Here is a 15695-nt window from a genome sequence, read left to right as displayed (position 1 = left end):
AGGACCCACATGATCCTTAACTGCAAGGGAGTCTGGGAAATGTAGTTTAGCAGTGGGTTTGGGAGGGAAACAAAGCTGGTTTTCGTAAACACACAACAGTCTCTACCACAAGAGCATACGAGCGATTTCCTAGAAAGAAGGGTCGGGTTCTCAAAAGAACTGACAAGTCCCTAGAAGGTTAAGAATGTACAGTTTATTCAGACAATGTACTTGAGTGTCAGCTTTTCTAGTTATTGTCTCATTTTGGTCCTGCCTTCCTGAGACCCTACCCCCGTTCCTGCGCTGAAACTTGGTATCCCCAAGTCCCCCGTGCACATATTTACAGACTAATTTATTCAATACACATTTACTGAGCGATTCCTCAGTGCCAGGCTCTGTGCTATGGGCCAGAAACATAGCAAGAAATAAAACTCATGCCCTCCACTCAGAGAGCTCACAGTGAATGGAAGTGATAGATACATAAACAGATAATATTATTTTAAAAATTGGTAAGTACATTTATAAAGATTGGATCAGAGTATTTTTTTTTTTTTTTGCGGTACGCAGGCCTCTCACTGTTGCGGCCTCTCCCATTGCGGAGCACAGGCTCCGGACGTGCAGGCTCAGTGGCCATGGCTCATGGGCCCAGCCACTCCGCGGCATGTGGGATCTTCCCGGACCGGGGCACGAACCCGTGTCCCCTGCATCGGCAGGCGGACTCTCAACCACTGCGCCACCAGGGAAGCCCTGGATCAGAGTATTATAAGGATGAGGAAGAGTATTCATCCGGGCTGAACCAAGTCTTAATGAATGAGTAGCAGGGAGGAGAGTCATTGTGGAGAGGATGAAGGGCATGAGAAAAACTCTAAAGACAAAGAACTCTTTGTAAGGTCAAGAAAATGTTAATCTGGGAGTGAGAACAGAGAGGTCAGCAGGGCTCCGATTATGGAAGAGTTTAAGCCAGTTAAGAAGATTAGACCATCTGCTGGATTACTTTACAGATGGCTAATAGTATCTATTATGTGTTGATTTTTACTAACAACTCCCAAGGATAAACTTAATCCTATGTACAGGGGGTACCTGCCTGCCCTCCCTGCTACCACCAGCATCCCCAGTGTTCCTGGTTGAGGAAAATCACTGATGATGATGATAGCTGACTTTGGTTGAGTAGCAGTAATGCTCCAGCTACCCTTCTAAGAACTTTCTAGATATTAACCGGTTTCAACTTTACCAAACTAAGACCAAACAGTTCTGAGACCCAGAAGAGATCCAGAGGTGGAAGATTCAATTTACTTAAGGATTCCTAATTGCATCAACCCATTGGTGAGTCTCAAAAATGGAGGTCTGCCGTTTCTACTCTCTCCCAACCCATCTCTCATCCCTATCATGGCCTCTAATCAGGGTAAGGATCTGATCCAGAGCAACAATGGGGCTACTAGGTTATAGATCTTGAAGAGAGAGACCGTGTCTTGCCCATCTGTATTAGTAACGGACTAACTGCTGTAATAAACAATTCCCAAATGTCAGTGGATTAACTCAACAGAGGTTCACGTTGAACTTGTCTAAACTTCAGCGTGGGTGTTTGGTGGGCCGCCTCTTTTGTTGTGATTCAGAGACACAGGATCCTTCCGTTTTGTGGCTCCACCATCCCCTAGGGCCTCAGCATTCTCGGCAGGGTCCTCTTTATCAGAGTTTCTCAGCGTTGGCACTGTTGACATTTGGGATGACTCTTTGCTCGGAACTCCTGTTTTGTGCATGGTAAGATGTTTAGCAATATCCCTGCCCTTTACCCAGTAGATATCAGTAGCACAGCTACCAGTTCCTCCCTCTACCTCTTGTAACAACCAAAACTGTCACCAAACATTGTCTAATTGTCTCATATCCTCTGGGGGGGCGGTCATAATTGCCCCTTCTCCATTGGGAACCACTATTCTATACCCAGTTGGCAGACAGAGGAACAAAGGAGTATGGAGGGCTGCTTGGGACTTGTGTATTTTATGAGCCAGGAAATTATAACATCATTTTCACCCACATTCTATGAATCATAATTTAGTCCATGGCCCCACCTGACTAAAAGAGAGGCTGAAAAATGGATTCTAGCTATTAGCTCAGAAAGAAAAGGATGCTGGGTTTGGGTAGTACATGGAAGCTTTGCCTCACCATCTCTGTAACATGAGCTAACATACATGCACACACATGCAGGAAGACAGGCACGTACATACATGCACACATGTGCGTGCACACAACCTATCAGAGTATCTTACACATAGTACTCCATCATTATATCTTTGAGGGAGGGAGGGAGGAAGGAGGAAACGCGGCGAGGGGAAGGCAAGGAGGGAAGCTGTAATCCTGAACTAGCAGGTGAAAAGTCCAAGTCCTCCTTCTGGTTCTGCTCCAAAAAAAGGTATTAACTTTAAATCATTCCTTATCTTATATGGGTCTTCATTTCCTTCTCCACGAAATGAAGAATTTGGGCTAGAACCGCACTTCTTAAGATGTGTTTCGGGGACCATTAGTCTCTAGCACTATTGAGTAGTGGGGAAAAAAAAAAAGAATATCTCAGTATACTCTATACCACTCCTGTTAATACAATCCTCAACTGCATATGGACCCTTCTGATGAATCCCTCATTAAAAAAACTTGTTTAACTCTATTTCACGTGGTGTTTCCCAAACTTATTTTATTGTCAGTTATTTCTCGAACATCTGCTATGAGTAAGTCACTATTCTAGGTTCTGAGGATACGTGGTGTAAAAGATCAAGCCCCTGTCCTCGTACAGAAGAATAGAAAGGTCAAGAGTTGTGTTTCCTAAACTTCTAAGTGTCACCCCCTCCGTCCTTGCCACATCGGCATGCCACCAGAAATATTCTGTACTCAACATTTTTCTTCGAATGTGCTCACTTCAATACATTTATTTTTTCAATTTATTTATTTTTGGCTGTGTTGGGTCTTCGTTGCTGTGTGAGGGCTTTCTCTAGTTGTGGTGAGCGGGGGCTACTCTGTAGTCGTGGTGCGCGGGCTTCTCATTGTCGTGGCTTCTCTTATTGCGGAGCGGGGGCTCTAGGTGCATGGGCTTCGGTAGTTGTGGCACGTGGACTCAGTAGTTGTGGCTCATAGGCTCTAGAGCGCAGGTTCAGTAGTTGTGGTGCAAGGGCTTAGTTGCTGCGCGGCATGTGGGATCTTCCCGGACCGGGGCACGGACCCGTGTCCCCTGCATCGGCAGGCGGACTCTCAAACACTGCACCACCAGGGAAGCACCGACATTTTTTTTAAATGCTAGAAAAGAGGTCCCCAGGGAATTCCTTGGCGATCCAGTGGTTAGGACTCTGCGTTTCCACTGCAGGGGACATGGGTTCAATCCCTGGTCGGGGAAGTAAGATCCCACAATCCGCCTGGTGCGGCCATAAAAAAAAGAATTAAAAAAAAAAAGTCCCCAAACATGCTTAAGACATATAAATGGGGGCAAAGTTCTGCCAAAAGTACATATACGGACACAGTCAGGGCCGAGAGATAGTTAATTCCATATCACTGTTTTGAACAAAGTAAAGAATGCAACCCCTGCTTTTTTTAAAAAATAAATTTATTTATTTATTTATCTTTGGCTGCATTGGGTTTTTGTTGCAGTGCGCGGGCTTCTCATTGCGGTGGCTTCTCTTGTTGCAGAGCACGGGCTCTAGGTGTGCGGGTTTCAGTAGTTGTGGCACACGGGCTCGGTAGTTGTGGCTCGCGGGATCTAGAGCACAGGTTCAGTAGTTGTGGCGCAAGGGCTCAGTTGCTGCGCAGCATGTGGGATCTTCCCGGACCAGGGCTCGAACCAGTGTCCCCTGCGTTGGCAGGTGGATTCTTAACCACTGCGCCACCGGGGAAGCCCTGGTTCCACTTGTTTAAATTTAAATTAAAATTTTAGAAAAGGAGGCTATTAAACCAGGTGACCCATTCTCTACGTCTACTTAATGGACTTCAAAAGTGAGAAAAACTCAGAGGAAGGTGTCAAATGAACTCTTTATTTGGAGGACCTTTGAGTTACTAAAGTGTCCTGCTAGCAGGCAGAGGTAAGGAGGAATATATCTTTCCAGTTTCCCAGCACAGATCAGGGTCAGGAGGTGAGGGATGGAATCTAACAGAGGGAACCTCCCTGAGCGGCCCAGGGCAGAGCCACACAGAGGCAGGGGGCATCCAGGAATGGCTTTGCAGGACCGGCTGAGCCGAGGATTTGGAAGAACCCATCCTCTCTCTCTGCATGATGTCATTTCCAGGGGGATTAATTCCCTGGGGGATCAGCTTGCTCTAAACCTTGATAATCCAGATCTGTGATTTAATTCAGTGGCCTGAGTATCTGACACAAGGAGAAGGAAGTAGGAGGCTAGAGAGATAAAAACAGACTGTGCTTCCAAGAAATCAAGGAGAGGTGGGGGGCGGGCGGTAACCTCACTTGGATGCCTCTTTAATTAACCAGTCCCATGCCCAGCCTTATCAAGAACACTGTTTCTAGCCTCATGACTGACATGCCTCCTTCCACTGAGAGAAAGAAACTGAGGAGATTTGAAGCAGGTGAAGCAAGAAGGGGGAATGGTAGACTCTGTGCTGAACTCTTTGAGTCTAACGGGAAAAGACGACGTTAACCCAGAGGAACTGCGGGAAGAGGCTCTGGCAGGTTATAGGGATTTAGGATGACGTGAAGTCCAAAGATGTCATTAGTCTTTGGAATCTGGGGAGCGGCAACTAGACTGTTCCGTTCACATTTCCACACGCAGACTCTTCCTTCTTAAACCAGTTCCAGAGATGTAACTCCTACCCCACCTAAACCCACCTAACCCCTACGATAGCCAAAGCTTTCGTTTCTAGTCTAACCTCAATCCATAGCGCTGCAATGCCAGTCTCCCACCCTCTCTCCTTTGAGGGCCCATGGGGATGTGGTCCTCCACTAGGGCTTGATCCGCGTTGACCAGGTGGAGAGTGACGTGGGATTCCAGAACCTCCTCAACGAGACAACATCTTCACAAACTCTGCAAAACCAAAATTTCTGGTGAGGCACCTCTTTGTTGGTTTTTTTTTTTTTCTTCATTTGCTTTTTAAAATAATTTTTTTATTGGAGTATAGTTGATTTACAGTGTTGTGTTAGTTTCAGGTGTACAGCAAAGTGATTCAGTTATACATATAGATATATTCTTCCTTTTTCAGATTGTTTTCCCTTTAGATTACTACAGAACATTGAGTAGAGTTCCCTGTGCTACTGCAGTAGGTCCTTGTTGTTTATGTCTTTTATATATAGTAGTGTGTGTGTATGTTAATCCCAAGCTCCTAATTTATCCCTCCCCCCTCAGTGAGGTACCTATTTGTAAGAGTATCTGCCATTATTTTTTCCAGCCTTTACTATGTGTCAGGAAGCACTGGTGATCTTTGGGAAATTAATAACTTGACCCCTCTATGCCTTGATTTCTTCATCTACAAAATGGGAATCATAGGCTTGCTATTTACCTTCTATGATTTTTAAGATGGTTAAACAATAGAATGCTTAGAAGACACAGTCAGTGTTCAATAAATAGCCATTATGAGTCTCTGATTTCAACTTTTCAACCGATCTTGGAGGGGTAAGTACCATTTCACAGGTAAGCAAACTGAGGCTGGTGAGGTTAACCAACATGGCTGAGATCACGTGGATGGTGAATGGAGAACCCTGGAATGAACCCATGACTTTGCTAGGACTCAATGTCAGGTGGACTTATTGGTCCCACCCAGGTCTCGAGGCCCCTCTGTCCTTCCCTTGCCTGTGATTGGCCTGAGGAACTATTGCCTCAAACCATTGTACCTCTCCCAGATTTTCATTGATTCCTACTCTGCACCTGAGCCTGGCTAGATCCAGCAGGCATCCAGCAAACATTTGCTATGTCGCAGCCATGCAACAAACGTCTACTAAGTTTCTGTGCTGGGAATTTCACAGCAGAGATGGGTTAGAGAACTCCCTCTGCCCCACAGAAATTCACAACCCAGGAGGCAAATGTAACTCAAGGTCTGCAGTCATAACTTCCTTTGGAGAAGAAGAGAAAAATCCCTGTAAGTCTTCACAGCTGGGACTACTACACCACATAAGGATGAAGGGAAGCATCTTAGCAGAGGTTGCACTGGCACAAACTCCTGAGAGATGGATAGGATTTGAAAATGCATTGATAACACGGGAAAAGTGTGGTAAGTGGAAGGAACATCAGGGAGAAAGGAACAGAAGTTGGAGAACACGGAGCAGTACCAAGTGTACACCAGAGCATAAAAATTCAGAGAGTGGTTGTAGAAGATAGAGGCTGGGTGGGTGGGTAACTGGGGCAGCATCATGGATGCACTTGAATATCAGACTAAGAATTTGAACCAGAGAATGTCACGATGAGAACTTGACGTGCCCTATTGATGTCTCCCACAAAAATGATCCCCCCCTCCCATCCGCTCAAGACTCCAATATTTCTCATTTATCCAATCACTCAAAACACATGTGCTGAGCTCTCTGCTGGGAATTGGGGTATAATGATGAAAGATTTAGTCTGTGGCCTCAGAAGGAAACAGGCAATCAACGATTGGAAGCTATTGTGATGTCATGTGCCAGTATCACTGCAGAGGCAAGTGTGGGTGTTACGGGGGCACCGAGGGATCCCGAGCCTGGAAAGAAAGATGGGGCCCCAACCAGGGGCATAACTAAGACTTAGCCAGAGGAAAGAGGAAAGGGTTTTACAGACAGGACATGAGAAATGACAGCAAGGGGTCCTTAGTGCATGATTTCTTTTAGTTTTTCTCTAAAATTGGGAAGAAAGGTATCATCTTTACTCCTGTTTTGCAGATGTGAAAACTGACACTACAAGAGAGGAAGTGACTAGGATAAGGCCACCTAGTTAGTAAGAGGTGATCCTGAATTTGAAACCCATGAATCTGACCCCAGCATCCCAGCGGCTAACTAATCCACTCTCCCTCTGATGGGACATTATTTTCCTATGATAAAGGCATGCAGGGAACAAAGAAGGGATGGGAGAGGTGGAGTAGGAATGGGCTTCTGGACAGGGTGTTCCAAGGAGTGGCCAAGACAGAAACAAGGAGAGGTGAGAGGCACTGAGCTCTTGGAAATGACATGGGCAGAAAGGGATGAAACAAACACCTCCAAAATCTAACCCCCCTCCTCCAACCTCAAACTGGGGGAAGAGTGAGAAGGAATGGCTGACTTGCAAAAGAGTCACACTGGGGAGATGGAGGTGGCTGCCCCTACACAACATCACCTTCAAAGTCGACGGTGCCATCTCCGTTAATGTCGGCTTCCTGGACAACCTCGGAGATCTCCTGGGGAGTGAGCTTGTCCCCCAGGAGCCTCTGCATGGCCTGCTGCAGCTCCCCCAGGGTGATCTCCCCGTCTCCGTTGGCATCAAACTGAATTGGAGCACAGGGGATAATATTAGCAACAATGACCACAACAATAATAATAATAGCACTGTTTATTAATCACTTACTGTGAGTCAAGAACTCAGCTAAAGACAACCAACAAGGGCTTCCCTGGTGGCGCAGTGGTTGAGAGTCTGCCTGGCGATGCAGGGGACACAGGTTCGTGCCCCGGTCTGGGAAGATCCCACATGCTGTGGAGCGGCTGGGCCTGTGAGCCATGGCCGCTGAGCCTGTGCATCCGGAGCCTGTGCTCCGCAACAGGAGAGGCCACAACAGTGAGAGGCCGTGTACCACAAAAAAAAAAAAAAAAAAAAAAAAAAAAAAAGACAACCAACAAGGACCTACTGTATAGCACAGGGAGCTATACTCAGTATGTTGTAATGACCTATAATGGAAGGGAATGAAAAAAAAAAAGAATATATACATTTATATATTAAAACAAGAATATATACCTTTATATATATATATAACTGAATCACTTTACTGAATACCTGAAACTAACACGACATTGTAAATCATTGTAAATTTCACCGCTGTGGCCCTGGGTCCAATCCCCATAGGGGAACTACAATCCCACAAGCCACGTGGTGTAGCCAAAACAAACAAACAAAACTCAGCTGAGAGCTTTTGCACAAGCTCCTTGAAGGCAGGTTCAAGGAGTCTCGTTCCTTGCTCCATGCTTAGCCCTCTCTATGCTGCACACCTTTAACTAATCCACTAGAAAGTCTTAGAACATAAGTTCTATGTCCAAACGTATCTGGGAGCCAACTGCCCTTCTCCAGCTACATCGATGCTAACTAACCTGGTTCAAACCACGATCACCTTGTGCCTGATTATGGCGACAGCCTCCTACTTGGTCTTCCAGCTCCCACTGTGGTCCTACATAATCTGTCCTCCACACGTTGGGACTTGGCATTCGTGTTCATTTAAAACACCAATCAGATCTTGTCCCTCCCTGGCTTAAAGTCCTCTGGTGGCTTCCTATCCCACTCAGAAGAAAATCCTGACACCGCTCTGTGACACGCAAACTCCTATGGGATGGGGTCCTGGCTTTAGCAACTCTTGTTTATTTCATGCTGCTCTCTCCAGCTCATGCCTCTCCAAATACTCCAGGCTTCTTGCTCTTCCTCAGACATGCCTTCCTGCCTTTCAGTGTTTGTACCTGCTGCTTTCTAATCCTGGGGTGTGATTTCCCCTAGAGCAGTGCACTGCCCAAAGGAAATACAATGTGAACCTCATGGGTAATTTAAAATTTTCTAACAGCCTCCTACTGCCACATACACAAATTTTAAGGGAACAAGTGAAATTAATTTTTTATAATTGATTTTACTTAATCTAGCTAATATATCATTTAAAAAATTTTAAATGTAGTCAGTTTAAAAATTATTAATGAACTATGTTACATTCTCTTTTTTTTTCTGGGATCAAACCATTTTATTTACCCAACGTCCTTCTTCTGGCTGGGATCTCTCCAGCTTCACAGTCACTGAAAAGCTGTTATATTCCTTTTATGCATACTGGATTTCATAAGACTTAGTTTAATACCATGCTAAGGACTTACTTAGTATTCCTTAGCATGGTTAGTTAACACACCTACCCTCCAAAGATACTTAAACTAAGCTACTAAATCTTAATCCAGCGTGTATTTTATACTCACAGCACGTCTCAATTCAGACACTAAATGTTATCAGAAATACTTGATCTGCATGTAGGTTTCATGAAATATATAGTTGAAAAGGTAGATTTGCATACCCAAGTTGTTCCAAATGAAAGTTTTCCGATAATTGCATTGAGTATTCATTTTTAGATTCAAATGAATTGAAATTATACTCAATTGAATACAAATGGAAATTAATTTAATTGAAACGAATCAAAATTAAATACAATTACGTGTATACAATGGAATATTACTCAGCCATAAAAACGAATGAAATAATGCCATTTGCAGCAACATGGATGGATCTAGAGATTATCATACTAAGTGAAGTAAGTCAGAAAGAGAAAGACAAATATCATATGATATCACTTATATGTGGAATCTAAAATACGACACAAATGAACATATCTATGAAACAAAAACAGACTCGAAGACACAGAGAACAGACTTGTGGTTGCCAAGGGGGAGGGGGTGGGGGAGGGAAGGATTGGGAGTTTGGGATTAGCAGGTGCAAACTGTTATATAAAGGATGGATAAACATGGTCCTCCTGTATAGCACGGGGAACAATATTCAATATTCTGTGATAAACCATAATGGAAAAGAATAGGAAAAGGAATGTCTATATATGTATAACTGAATCATTGTGCTGTACAGCAGAAATTAACACAGCATTGTAAATCAACTATACTTCAATAAAATTTTTAAAAATTAAGTACAATTAAAAATTCAGTCACACAAGCCACATTTCAGGCCAGCGGCTACCACTGTGGACAGAGCATTTTCATGATCACAGGAAGTTCTATTGGACGATGCAGCTCTAGATCTTTACATGAAGCTGAGACAGAAAACCACACAGCTAGTAGGCAGAGATCCTCCTGGGATTTGGACCCATGTTTGCCTGACTCCAGGGTGTCCCCTTCCCAACACTATACTCTTCTTTATTTTTGCCTCACATAGTTGAAAGCTGTCTGAGAGAGAAGGGCATTTTATCAAGGAATCTAAGTGAATTTCAGCAAGCCCCTTACCCTCCCTGGATCTCATCTTTTTAAAGCATCCCTACAACAAGTACTTTCAACCAGACGATGTCTTGCAGCTTCTTTCTGGGATCTCAAATTCTTGGATTCCCTCTTCCTGTCACAGGCATGAGGATTAGAGGTTCTAGCATGTGTTTCGTAGATTGCAGGATCTTGGATAAGGTACGCAATTTCCATGAGCCTCAGTTTCCTCATATGTAGTATTGGGATACATGACTACTTACTCCTAGTGTTACTTGTGAGGACAAAATTAGATGAAATAGGTAGAGGACCTTGTCCATTGCAGGTGCTTGAAATATGTTATTTTCCTTCCCTATAAATCCCACCATAGTTAGAAAAAATAACTGGTTTTGGTGGGTTCTGTCCATGGTTAATGGCTAATCATAGACCTCTTGGGTCTCCCTCAACCACCTCCAACATTATGAAACTTACTTCCTTGAAAGCATCTCGCATCTCCTGGACACCAATCATCCCAGCTGTTTCTGCAAGCAATTTGGGGGCCATCAGCTCCACAAAATCGTCAAAATCTACACGGCCACCCACTGAGGACAGAAGAGGCAGGTCTAGTGAGATTCCATATGCCCCCAACCCTCCATTACCTCACTTTGCCCTTCAACTCTGTTCAAGAAATAGATCTGCTCCAATCTCTCTGCCTTCTAAGAGCTTCCTTTCTTAGCCAACTCATGCCCTCCTGTCCCTCTCATCTAAACAGGAGTGGATGGGGTGCCGTATGGTGGAAGTAACTAACTGTTGGTGCGACCTTGAGAAAATCTCTTAACTGGTTCAGATCTAGGTTCCCTCCTCTGCAGATCTGGAGAAGGGAGAATATGAATTAAATGAGCACTAAATCCCTTCCCGATATGAATACTATCACCTCCTTGAATCTAGCATTGTTTACTCAGTAACATGCCCAGAAGCAAACCCCGTAGCAATTTTATCCCAGCTTCGGTGACAAAACCAGCTTGTCTCCATCTAAAAACCCATCTTTTTTGTAACATTATTCACCAACGTTAGGCTCCAACTCCAAGTTTGTTTCCAGCATCAACTACAGCTCCAACGTTGCCCTCCACTGACGAATCTTAGTGATGATAGTAATAACTTACATTTAATAAGCATTTACTAGAAGCTAAGCCTTTACCTGTGTTAACATCTTTATCCCTTCCTTTCTACAATCCCACAAGGTAAGGAGTGATATCATCTTCACTGAGTGGATGGGGAAACTGAGACTCAAGAGTGGGGGCTAACTCCACTTCTTATACGACTACAATTAGTAAATAACAGAACTGGGACTTGAACTCAAATCTATCCCTAAAAGTCACGCTTTTAACCACTTCAAATGTTGCCTCCCTAAGTAGAGTCTGAACTGTTTCCTTCCAGACTTCTGGCCCCTCTTCCCTCCTCCCTATCTCCAACTCTACTCTCAACCTCCATATATCCTTCCCAAGTCCACCCTTAGCCCTCCCCTAAACCCAGTCATTCCTCCCACCACCTGGCCTCACAGTTCATGCGGATTTGCTGGCCCAGTTCAATCAGTTCCATCTCCGTGGGCATGTAACCCATTGTCCTCATGAGATTCCCCAAATCCTTACAAGAGATGAACCCATCTCGGTCCTTGTCAAACTCAAGAAATGCTTCCCGGAGCTCTGAAAGTTAAGAGAGAAGAACTTTGGGGAAGTTGAAACAGTCACTGGGGAAGAGTAGCATCGCTTGAAACTACCAGTGAGGCACTGACTAAAGACTCCTCAAAAAAGAATACATTATAAAATTTTTTAAAAGGAGTGATGTGTGAAATGTGTTAGCAAAAAGAATAGTTCCTGAGACCACTAAACGACAGCACTGAAGTCCTTCACATTTTTGGGTGAAGTTATGGGAAACTTTGAAACTACCAAGAGAAAAAAACAAGTTTGGACTCATCCTAAAACTCAGGCATCATTTGTGGATCTCTGAGACACTTGGGCATGGGGATGGTTTCTAAACACTTGGGGAAGTACTTAAACTGCCACAAAATCACAGTTGAGTGGGAAGAGAGTGTGATGTAAAATTTTCATGTCAAGGGGTTTATATTGAAATGCACAAAGGAACAGAGAGCAGGTAAGTGGGTGGATGGCAAAGTGGGGGCATTTAGGGGAGAGAGCTTTACCTTCAATCTCATCTGGTCCCAGTGGTCTTTCCTAGAAAGGAATGCAGGGGGCAGGGGATTTGGAGAGAGGATCAGGGATCCACATTCACTTCTTGAAACACATCTCATCCTCATCCTTTCCTGTTTCTCTTCCCTTCTTGCTCCCGTCTACCCCTCTCACCTTCTTTCTCCCAGCTCCTGACTCCCATTCCATGGCTATGTTTTCCTCCTGTTTTTCCTCACCCCTTCTCATTTCCTCTCTCCCATCCTTGAATCTTGGTCTCTCTCCTCCTGCCTTTCCCAAATAGACATCCATCCTGCTGTGCTGAAATGGGTCCTGGAGGCCATGGAATCCAATCCCCTTCTTCTCCAGATGAAGAAAGCCAGACTTAGAATCACAGCTCACATATTTAGTTTGCTGACTGTGCCAGGCTTCCACAATCATTTCATTTAAACTTCTTTGAGGTAGAGCCAAATATCATTCCCATCTTATTTAAGAGGGAGTCGAGGGACAGAGAGGTTAAGGAACCTGCCTGAGGTCACACAGCTCATAAGTGGCAGACGTTAAATCATTCCTTTGAGGTCGTGCAGAAATTCAGGTGTGTTGGGAGCTGGGATTTGAATGCAGGTCTACTGGCTGCCAGGTCAGAATTCTTTCTACTATACCCCACTGGCTGTTTTTCCACCTGCCTCCATGGTTAGAATCCCTTGGCTGTGGGAGCTGTGTTCAGTGGCACGCAGACAGGATGATCACTGCCAGCATGACCAATTCCTAAAACCTTTCATGTTGCCACCACCCACTCCTGGACATAACTGAAGGGTCAGGCTTGGGTACATGGCACATCACCTGGAAAATTCCATCAACCCCTGGCCTCTGTCACCCCCTTTTCTCCCTTTATCCTTGGAGATTTCCCCCCAGCTTCTCTTTCTTACTATCCCCTTCTCCCCAAATCTCTCTTAATCTTTCTCTCTCTCTCATGATCTTAAAAACTAACAATTAAAATCATGCCCGTTGGGGCTTCCCTGGTGGCGCAGCGGTTGGGAGTCCGCCTGCCGATGCAGGGGACGCGGGTTCGTGCCCCGGTCGGGGAAGATCCCACGTGCCGCGGAGCGGCTGGGCCCGTGAGCCATGGCCGCTGAGCCTGCGCGTTCGGAGCCTGTGCTCCGCAACGGGAGAGGCCACAACAGTGAGAGCCCCGCGTACCACAAAAAAAAAAAAAAAAAAAAAAAAATCGTGCCCGTTGGAATCCAACAGACATGACTCTGCCACTTACTAATTGTATAAGCTTAAAGCAAGGGACTTCATGACTCAGAGCTTTAGTATCCAGTCTGTAAAATAGGGATGAAAGTATTATGAACCTCATGAGTCATTCTGAGGATTAAGTGACATCAGGAATGCAAAGCCCTTTGCACAAGTCTGAGCTCACAGCGATGACTTAATAAGTGGCATCTGGGTTTCCCTGGTGTCGCAGTGGTTGAGAATCTGCCTGCCAATGCAGGGGACACGGGTTCGAGCCCTGGTCTGGGAGGATCCCACCTGCCGCGGAGCAACTAGCTCCGTGAGCCACAACTACTGAGCCTGCGCGTCTGGAGCCTGTGCTCCGCAACAAGAGAGGCCGCCATAGTGAGAGGCCCGCGCACCGCGATGAAGAGTGGCCCCCGCTTGCCGCAAGTAGAGAAAGCCCTCGCACAGAAACGAAGACCCAACACAGCCAAAAATAAATTAATTAATTAAAACTCCTACCCCCAACATCTTCTTTAAAAAAAAAAAAAAGAGTGGCATCTATTGTTATCAGCACCTCCAGCACCATCACCACCTTCATCACTATGGGTGTCAAAGAAAAGACTGATAGTGATCATCAACAATGACATCATCCTAGTTCCCCTTTCCTTTTTCTTTTTCTTCTGCTTCATCTTCCACCTTTTGGTCCTGACTTCTGATTTCACACTCACCCATCTTACTGACCCACGTGTCCCCATGATGCTCCCTGGAATTCTTCTACCTTCTCAGTTCATGCTCTCCCCACCTGCTCCCCTATTGTCCCTTCTCTTCCCCGCATCCCAGCTCCCTTTGCCCTGCCCACCATCCTCCCTCATTGTCCCCAGACTCACCCGCTGTTTCTCAGCGATGCCTTTTCTTAAGAAGATGCAGGCGGGGCCCGTGGGAAACTGCATGGAGGGGGCAGGGCAGAGCTCACCAGGCGCCAATCTCAAGACAGCTCCCCCACTTCCTGTCCCCCGTGGCGGCTCAGCCTCCTTTCCTTCTCTACCACTCCTTTGCCAACTCTTCCTGCCTCTCTTGGCCTCTCCCTCGGTCACCCTGGCTCCCTTAGAGCTGTGTGACAGCTGGGTCAGAAATCTCTACTCGGGTTGGGGAGGGATCCCAGTTGTTCTTGCCTCCCCATCTGGCTTGAGAATGGAGGCGGAGCCAGTGTCAGGCTCTGACCTTTTATCCCCAGAATAGAACTGGAAGGATAGTTTTGAAAATGAGGATTAGAGCAGAGGGCATCGATTCACACAATGTTTCAACACGCACGTTGAGTGATCAGTCTAAGCCTGGCCTCTGCTGGCCTTTGTGTGTGTGAAGATGGAGAGGACATCTGGCCTCCAGGAGCTCTAGGGTAAGCCAGGAATGTGTGTAAACGAGTAGAATGCAAAAACTGCGTGACGACCTGACTTCAGGGATAGACATGCACAGTGGCTCAGAGGGGGATGTTTGCCCTTCCTCTAGCTCCTCTCTTCCCTTCCTTTCTTCCTGCATAGTTCAGGGGGGAGGGGCAAGGTAGCCATCCATGCTGGTGGGGGTGGTCAGAGCCCAAGGAGGCGATAAGGGTGCCTGCACGGAATGGGGAGGGGACTGGGGGCCATCTGTGTGGGGAACGAGACCTTAAATAGGAGAGTGGAGCAAGGGGGAGTCGCCACAATTCTTTCCACTATACCCCCTCAGGCAGGGGGGTGGGGGGGTGGAGGGAGGTGGCGTGCAGCCCCGCCCAGAGCGTCAGGGCCTCCTCCGAGGAACCCACGGAAGAGCAGCCTGGTGTGGAATCCTGGAGCATGAGCTGGGTGATGAGGATTTCTACACGCAAGTCTCACATCACCTAGGGGAAGGGTTTGCACCATGAGCAGAGTGAAGGCAGCACGGTGTAGGGTGTTGAAGCCAGATCGTGGCGAGAAAGGCATCCCCACAGGGGTGGGATGGCAACGGAGAAGGGAGATGGGTTACATGTGGAATTGTATTGAGGCTAATGGGAATCAAGTTGCTCGCTGTTGGAAAAGGAGTTCCAGTTACAGTATAGAAAGGGGAAAAGGTAGAATGAGCTCTGTGGTGTTGGATTGGAATGGGAGCGGGGATTGGTATATACTCATGGATTTCAACTTACAGAGAGGGATATACAAAGAAACACAGACGTCAGTGTGTGTGTAGGGACACGGGAACATATATTCTCTAGCTAAGGGGACCCAGAAGCAGTGACACCGTAGCATTAATGA

General features: G+C 46.0%; 1 protein-coding gene across 1 annotated transcript; it reads right to left on the bottom strand.

Annotated features, from left to right (window-relative positions):
* Positions 1–3864: 3864 nt before the first annotated feature.
* Positions 3865–14510, bottom strand: CABP5 (calcium binding protein 5). Its single transcript, XM_032613560.1, has 6 exons — positions 14319–14510; positions 12228–12258; positions 11587–11730; positions 10520–10629; positions 7236–7383; positions 3865–4988 (listed from the first exon to the last, which is right to left on the bottom strand). Exons 1-6 carry the CDS (start codon positions 14379–14381, stop codon positions 4963–4965), a joined length of 522 nt encoding a protein of 173 aa, XP_032469451.1. The 5' UTR covers positions 14382–14510; the 3' UTR covers positions 3865–4962.
* Between the last annotated feature and the right edge of the window lie 1185 nt (positions 14511–15695).

This window comes from Phocoena sinus, chromosome 19, assembly GCF_008692025.1.
Source record: "Phocoena sinus isolate mPhoSin1 chromosome 19, mPhoSin1.pri, whole genome shotgun sequence".
In the NCBI taxonomy this organism is placed as follows: domain Eukaryota; kingdom Metazoa; phylum Chordata; class Mammalia; order Artiodactyla; family Phocoenidae; genus Phocoena; species Phocoena sinus.
This window is presented reverse-complemented; position numbering and strand designations above follow the sequence as displayed.